The sequence below is a fragment of the Camelina sativa genome, chromosome 4 (genome assembly GCF_000633955.1).
Source record: "Camelina sativa cultivar DH55 chromosome 4, Cs, whole genome shotgun sequence".
Taxonomy (NCBI): Eukaryota; Viridiplantae; Streptophyta; class Magnoliopsida; order Brassicales; family Brassicaceae; genus Camelina; species Camelina sativa.
Window position 1 is genome coordinate 26,016,893 of NC_025688.1, and position 7,976 is coordinate 26,024,868.

General features: G+C 37.9%; 2 protein-coding genes across 3 annotated transcripts in view; both read right to left on the bottom strand.

The window, feature by feature from the left end:
* The window catches only part of LOC104782512 (ribosome biogenesis protein BOP1 homolog), a 4,723-nt gene extending 1,206 nt beyond the window's left edge, over nt 1-3,517 (bottom strand). The window contains exons 1-13 of one of the 2 annotated variants that reach the window (XM_019245000.1): nt 3,253-3,517; nt 3,009-3,138; nt 2,721-2,863; nt 2,461-2,615; nt 2,252-2,369; nt 1,890-2,160; nt 1,689-1,797; nt 1,501-1,603; nt 1,268-1,418; nt 1,051-1,183; nt 863-969; nt 696-760; nt 146-561 (exon numbers count right to left, since the gene is read on the bottom strand). In XM_019245000.1, the coding sequence (XP_019100545.1) occupies nt 146-561; nt 696-760; nt 863-969; nt 1,051-1,183; nt 1,268-1,418; nt 1,501-1,603; nt 1,689-1,797; nt 1,890-2,160; nt 2,252-2,369; nt 2,461-2,615; nt 2,721-2,863; nt 3,009-3,138; nt 3,253-3,432 (2,081 nt within the window). In that variant the 5' untranslated portion in view covers nt 3,433-3,517. Of the gene's footprint in view, nt 1-11; nt 562-695; nt 761-862; nt 970-1,050; nt 1,184-1,267; nt 1,419-1,500; nt 1,604-1,688; nt 1,798-1,889; nt 2,161-2,251; nt 2,370-2,460; nt 2,616-2,720; nt 2,864-3,008; nt 3,139-3,252 lie in introns of both variants that reach the window. The other variant, XM_010507462.2, reaches the window with a different exon arrangement.
* Nucleotides 4,207-6,871, bottom strand: LOC104782513 (laccase-5). The gene is made up of 6 exons (XM_010507463.2): nt 6,671-6,871; nt 6,421-6,572; nt 6,070-6,314; nt 5,847-5,975; nt 4,698-5,666; nt 4,207-4,582 (listed from the first exon to the last, which is right to left on the bottom strand). Exons 1-6 carry the CDS (start codon nt 6,770-6,772, stop codon nt 4,452-4,454), a joined length of 1,728 nt encoding a protein of 575 aa, XP_010505765.1. The 5' UTR covers nt 6,773-6,871; the 3' UTR covers nt 4,207-4,451.

Below are 7,976 nucleotides of genomic sequence, written 5' to 3' on the forward strand. Positions count from 1 at the left end.
TAAAAACTGACCTCCTTTAATAGAATGACCTCTTAGAATCTCCAACGGCACAATCAGAGGATTCTGGTTCAGATCATTATACACCTTCCCATGGAATACGTAAGCTGTTGAATCCTCTGAGCAAGACGCAAACAACGGATATGATCTATGAACTGCCACATTCGTTATGTCCTTCGGATGATTCTTTAGCGTCTTGTATGGTTTTGAAGACAGATCCATGTCAAACCAACACATCTTCCCTTCTTTGCTTCCTACTATCAAATTATCACCACCTGGATGAATCGCCATGGATGAGATTTCTCTCATTCCCGTCTCAAGCTTTTTCGTGGCCAAGCCTGTCTTCAAAAGATTGTAAACACGCACGTCCTTTCTTGTCGCGACGAATATGTAAGATAGGCTTGGATGAAATAGTGTACAGACTGGCAGCCCACGGATCTTAAATGGGAGCCTCTGTGTTTTCTTTTTCGAGAGTTGGTGCAGTACCACCCCTCGCGTTTCGCCGGATGCCATCACTGTTGAGAGATAGTCTCCTTTCCGATGCCAGTCTATGGATGATATGTTCTGAAAAATATTTTATAAACCAACATAAAAGTGAACAAACCAGTAAAAATTTCTCCATGTAATAACACTGTTAAAAGAGGATCTTTAGCAATTTGTCCCAAAATAAAAAGAGAGGAAATTTAGCAGAAATGTACCTTAAAATGTCTGATTTTGATCCCTCCATACAACTCATCTTGTAGCCAGGTTACAATTGCAGCAACTATAGATATCGTACAAAATATATCAACCAAAAAAGAATTTATCATTAGGAATTTCATCACAATCATCTGCGAGATGCTGATGGTTTTTTTAAGATACTTACCAGACGCTTCTGGTTCTGGAATGTTGCCTGAGTGAAACATCTCTTTAATAACTTCTTGTTCCTCATCATTCCCAAGTTCGGTGTTCAGGAAAAACAAATCTCGTCCCCTGCAAATGTGAGATTAGAAGGTTTCGTAATAGAAACAGTTACAGTAAATCCAAAAGCAGAATCATTAAATCCTAACTCACATGGCAATAGCTAAAACTGGAAGACTGGAAAGAGGATTCCAAGCCACAAACTTAATAGCTTCATCAAACTGCCAGACCTTAAGACACCTACCAGTCTCCACTTCCCAAATACGAACAGATCCATCAGTTGAACCTTTGAAGAAAAAAAGAATACATCATTGGCATCTTGAAAACAAAAAAGAGATTGTTGAAATTGAAGAAAACACAATTGAAATACCTGAGGCTATCCACTGGCCAGAACTATCAGTGGATATGGAGGTAACAGCCCCTGTATGGCCTTTATATTCAAGATAACATGAGTTAGGATAGGGTCTAAGATCCTTCCTACTAGGTAGTTTCGGCTTCAAAGATTCAGGATCGATGTTTATCTGGAGAAAAGAAACACACTGTGAGAATCCATACAGGAAAATAAGAAGAAACCAGGAAAGAGAATGATCAATAAGTCCTCACTCTCTTCTTTCGAATTCTCGGACATAGGTATAGATCCAAACAACGTTCAAAAGACTCCTTCAGTGCATTCCCATACGCTGGGATGCTTCTCAGAGATGTAAACCTATGCGCAAACATATTTTATCATAAGGATTCAGCTAAAACCAAAGAAAGTACAACAGAGTATAATAAGCGAAACTATTACATACCTGGTAGGAATGAGTTTTGGACGATCTTCCTCAAACATCAATTCATACGAGGCTTTCTCCTCCTCTGTTGGAATATATTCCAAAGAAGGATTGTATGACTCCTCGTGTCCTGGAAGGCCAAGTAGTACAAATTAAAACTTGGAAAAGTGGAATTCCTAAGAAAAGCAGAGAAACAAAAGAAAGTCAGCAAAAAATGTTCACCTGGCAATTTTAGCTTGGGTGGAGGAATATAAGTTAAATTCTTGTTCTTTTGATCAGAAGTCGAAGCCGGTTCCCATAAAAGATATGGAACGGGCCCTTCTTCAGGCTCTTCTTCAGGCTTAGCAACCTTGATCAACCCCATCCGGATTCCTCTAACAAGCTTAACAACCTTTTTAGCCTCCCATATTGAAGGGATGAACCTTCGCTTGGGTTCGGGTGCACTTGAGAGTGGATGTATTGCATCAGTCCATTTGAACCAGTCAACATAATCCTGGTCCCAAGAGAATCAATCAAAAGGTCACATTTTGAAGTAACTGGTACACCATTAGTATAAAATGGCTACACAAAAACAACATACATACCGCATATGGATCAAAGTCAGCATGTGGAGCTTTCCCTTTGAGCAATCTACGAACCATCTTGCTCTCCTCTTTAGTCAGCTCCACTTCCTCGTCATTATAGTCATCAATAATTTTGCGCCTAAATCCCAAAAAAATAAATAAATAATATAATCAGCATAATGCTGGTAACTAACAACATAACAAATAAACAGAAAAGTCTTCCAACTAACCAATTCTTAGAGTCATCCATACTTGCGAGAAAAGAGTCAAGTTTGTCTTGTCTTTCCTTTTTAGTAATCTTCTTCCCAGTGATGTCATAACCAATATGTTTCTCATCTTCATACCACTTCAACGGAACATCCCCAACTGTGTTTCTAGGAGCAACCTAGAGATCAAAGACATAAAAATATAAATATAATTTCGCCTGGTAAATGGAGAAAAGATAGTTCCAAAGTCTCATACGAAACAGAGAAAAAAACATCAATCAAACCTCATCTTCAGAGGAATCGCTCTCTTCAACCGCTTCATCTCGATCAGAACCTTCGTCACTCCCATCTTCTTCCTCATTATTGTCACTATCTATTTGTTCACTTCCATCATCACCATCCTCATTATCAATTGAGCCCTCGTGAACTGCAGTATCACAGCCAGACATAGTTAAATCTCTCATACTTGAATTTAATTCTCCCCACCCCCACGAGAATTTTCAAACAAAACTATTAATAAATCTAAAGTAATAATAAGCTTTCAATCCTGAAGAAGAGTCATAAGCAATTACCAAGCAGCTCGTCTTGGGATGATTCACCATCTCCTCCATCTTCTTCTTCTGTTCCTCCCTGTGTTACATCATCTTCTGATTCGAAGATATCGGAGTTGAAATCATCCGAATTCAAAGACCCGGACAAACTCTAAAAATTCACAACAATAACAAAAAAAAACAGAATCAACACAAATGCAGAGTTAAAAAAAAAAATCTCCAAGTGATAAAAAGCAAAAGAGAAGGTAGAGAAGTGTATACATACATCACCGTCGTAATCAGAATCAGTTCCAGATTCTTGTATCAGTTCTTCTTCCTCCTTCACTTCTTTTTCTACTTCCTTCTCAACTGGTTTCTTCTGTTTCTGAGATTTCCCAGAAACGCTTTTGCTTTTGGTTTCTATCGCCTTCTTATCTTCTTTACCTCCTTTGCTCTTCTTCGTCATCGGAGCTTTCCGGAGGCGTGGCTTCGTCTGCGACGAAATTAGTAGATTTAAAGGTGGCAGATGAGGAACAAATATTTAGGGTTTGGTTGACAAACAAAAAAGATTTAGGGTTTTAGGTTTCCAAGTCGCAATAGTATAATGGGCCTATTTATTAATGGGCCTTTCGTGAAGACGATTGACACCCTTTGTGTTGTTGTTTCGAAGAATGGTAAACGTGAAAGGTAAAACCGTAAAAAGTAATTACAGACTTTGATTCTTCGGGTTGAATCAAAGAAAAACATATAAGCATGTGTAAGAATGATTATTATTTATTAGATTGTTAGAATACTCAAAAATTGTAAAAAGTCATGACAACTTTTGTTTCTTCTCTAGAAATGTCGAAGTTATGATTAACTTTTCTGCTCAACTAATTTTATTCCAGCCACTTTTTTCTTTATGTCATTTCATAACTCATATCTTTTTCAATTAATTTCGTTATCATCTCAATTCTCAAGTCCAAATACAATGTGTTACGTAAAAGAATAATATTCAACAATAAAGCAAATCCATTTCAAAACATATATAATCGAATTAGGATAAGTTTCTTCTCTTTACAACTTCATATATTCTACATGTGGTTGAACCCTCGATTTTGACTCAGCCAAATATTACGCCAAAATAATCTGTTGTTTATGGTCGCTTAATTTCCTGGCTGATTATGGAAACAATTAGAATTTTCTAGCTCAACAAACATTCCAACACATCAATTTCATTCCCTTAGTCATGAAATACAACTTTACGAAAGATCAAAAAAATATGATCCAGTTAAGCATTTTTTTTTTCTTAAAACAACTTTCATGACACTTTTTTGATTTGGTACTATAATGTCAAAAGAATACAACAATAATCGAAAAAAATTGAAACTTAAGGGTGCTGGTCCAACTCGGCTTAATTCTATAACCAACAAAAAACAATTGAATATAACATGAAAACTATAATGTGGTTTTATGCATGTTACAGAGATGATCTTAAACAACTCCCTAACAGACGGGCAAATCAGGAGGAGGTTGTTCCATTGTCTGCAAAACTCCCTTCCCGTTCTCAACCAAGAAAGCCATTGCTAGTCCCCAAGATATGTGTACATCTAGATGACAATGCATTATCCAAACCCCTGTTTTCAATCATTTTTTTAACACATCATTAGTTTACTTAGTCGCGGTGAACTAGAAAAGGTGACACTCCAAATGTAAGTTTTAAGAATTTCCATAGCATAATTTTTGGCGTACCAGGGTTGTCTGCTACGAATCTGATGACAGCCCAACCGTTAACAGGTACACCGACAGTATTTCTAAGAGGCGGATCTTCGAGATTGAATTTGGCGGTATCTTTCTTGGGGTTGAAGCTACCAAAACCCTCGGCAACAATGTAGAAATCGTAGCCGTGTAGATGAATGGGATGATTTTCAGGAGTTACTATACCGGTGTCTTGAAGAACAATCTGAACTCTTGAACCATACTTGAGCTTGTATAGCTTAGTGCCTCTATCAGGTTGGTAGAGAGATCGGCTTATGTTGTTACCCGTGTAATCAAATTTCACTGGTGGCTTGGCTGGGAAATCAGTTGTGAAGACTCCGGGGATTCCATGGTGGTGAGCTTGAAGGAGTGAGTAGTTACTTGGAAGAGCAAATGAAACGTTGTTCATCGATGCAGTGAAACGTGTGCCGTTAGGACCTTGACATCTTCTTGATCTGAAGTTCTTGGGACAGTTGTCGAGACCGAGTCCTATGGTTACGAATAGATTCTCGTCGATTTCTGTCGGAACCTCGGCTCGTCTTAGTGACCGGAAGCTTTGGCTGAAACGTGTGACTGTGTTTGTGTCGTTGTAGGCAGGGAGGAGAGGCATGATTGGTTTGATACCGTTCTTGGCGCTTCCACCACCGCAGCAAGGTGCGGTTTTGTATTGTAGGATTGCGGTTGTGGTTGTGTTTCCAAACGGTGCGTTTTGTGCGCTTTGGTAAGCTCTTGCAGCCATGTAGTAACGGTTTGGTGGTTGGTCACCTTTTACGAGGACGTCAGTGGTTTGGCCCGGGCCAAGGACAATCACGTTGGTGGTGAAAGGTTTCAAGTAAGATGCGTCAGCTCCGACCACCGTGAGCTTGTGGTTAGCCACCGTGAAGAATAACGGCTGGTTCAACGCGGAGTTTATTACCCGTAATAGTATAGTCTCACCAACATTTATTGGTACTATTGTCGTATCTGTCACAAAAAGATTATAAAAAGTCTAATTAATATACTTATTTTGTAGTTTTTTGTGCTGATGTGTTTTTTTTTTCTTCAAAACAAATTATTTGACTAAAATATACCAAATTCAGTTATGACAGTTGGGGAAAAAAATATGAATATGGGAAAAGTTTATTTAGAAAAAAAGAGTAAAACCTCGAGAAGAGCATTTATAGAGATCGCCAGGTTGACCATTGATGGTGTAAGCGTCGGAGTTACTTGGAGCTCCTCCGGTTCGTATAGATTTTCTCAATACATCAACCGGATTTGCGTCCCACCATTCACCTTTTAAACAATCATAATATACCAAAGTCAAAATCAATTATATGATTGTTTTTTTTCTTAATCATGATGATTTTGGATTTCATTTAAATTGTACCGAGAAGGAGAGGGACGTTGCGGTGAGGATTCGGGAATGGGTATGAGGAACCAGCTGGAGGAAGGACGAGGAGTGAACCGTAGACAGTGGCTCTAAGCCACGAACTATGAGCATGCCACCAAAGTGTACCTTCTTGTCCTTGAATTGTAAACCGGTACGTGTAGCTTGATCCCGGTCTGATTGGACATTGGGTTACAAATTCCGGTCCATCAGCCCAACCGGTTCGCATTTGCCTTACACCGTGCCTGATAGCCACACCCACCAAACCGTTCAATATCAGTAAAAAACAAAACGAAGGCTCATTCATTAATAACAGCACGTGAGTGTGGTTTAATTTCAATCGTAGCTTACCAGTGGATTGTGACGTTGTACCGAGCCCGGTTGATGACCTTGACAACGAGAGTATCACCGTTGTTGACTACAAGTGTTGGACCGGGAAACATTCCGTTGACCGTTATGCTGTTGTGTGTTTCACATAGTCTCTTCACCTTCGTCGCTTGTATCTGCATGCATAAATATTTATACGTAAGCAACTAATTAGCATACATCTTCTCTTTACATTTAATTAGGAACGTTAGTATGATTTAAAATGCGATCGTACGATGAACTCGTGGTGGTATGCTTTGTTGGCTTCTGCCATGGAAGTGAAGAGAAGAACAACAGCCAAAGAGATAAAACAGACGAGGCTCTTGGCGATCTCCATCGGTGCGATTTCGATAAACTTTGGTTTTGAGCTAGATGGTTTTGGATGAAGTGTGGAAGAACAGAGAAAAGTGTTGTGTTGGGAATAAGAATGAAATGATATATAGAGTTTATATAGGGAGACAAAAGAGACAATACATTTTCAAAAACTTGGTGAATATATATGTTTATTTAGTCAATTTGTATTTTTCTTTGTTATATTTGTATATGTTTCTTTTACGAGAAATATGTTGTTTACGGTTGGAGGATTAGGTTTTGATTTAATTGAAGGCCAAAACTTGGTTCAACACTAGAAAGAGTAGTTGCACCCACTGGGGCCTAGACGAAACAAATAATGACCGAGTGAAACAATTTTTTTTCTTTTTTTTTTGGAATGGTGATTAATTACGTCTCTTCAATTCTTGGTTAACACGCTTTTTCTATTGACTTTGGATGTAATATTCCATAATTGCCATAAACATAGTACAAATAAATTACTCTATTAAAAATATTTTTTGGACCCCATTAAAATGGATCAAAATATTATATTTGAGATGTGTACACTGGGTTGCCAACAAAACATAAGTACGCAATGTTGTGTGATTTGTGAACTCTCTATCTATATTAAGATCAAGCTCACCAGGCGCAGCAATTAACCTGCATGCCCCCTACATCATAAAATCCAAGATTGGACAGTTTTAATTGGCATTTTCCTAATACATAGGCTTAGGATAAGATCTTTGCCATTATAGTAATGGTAGTCATTTTCATTATTAATTGGATCTTGATCCCGTTAGTTGGGAATGTTCGGTCTTGGAATATAAGAACTGTGTATGGCTATTTGCTATGGATTTTATCCGTCATAAACTTTACCGAAGAATTTGTAACACTTTAATGCAACCTTTTGCTACTTCGTTGTTAACTTTAGTATATGTTTTACAATATTTTATTCATCATTTGTTTATGATGTATTTACCACTAATTAACGTGTGGACCGCCGCAAGTCCGTCACTAATACATCTCACTATATTTTTTTGTGACGGATGTCTCCGTTGCAAAAGTTCATTGCAAATTGACATGTATTTTTTAGAGTTCCAAATTTTGATTTTAGCATTTGTATTCCTGGAAAAGTTTAACGTTTTGATTTTGATTCTAGTTTTTAAACGTAATTAGGCTTGAAAAATATGTTCCCAAACATTGATATTCAATTATTCATATAAATCAAA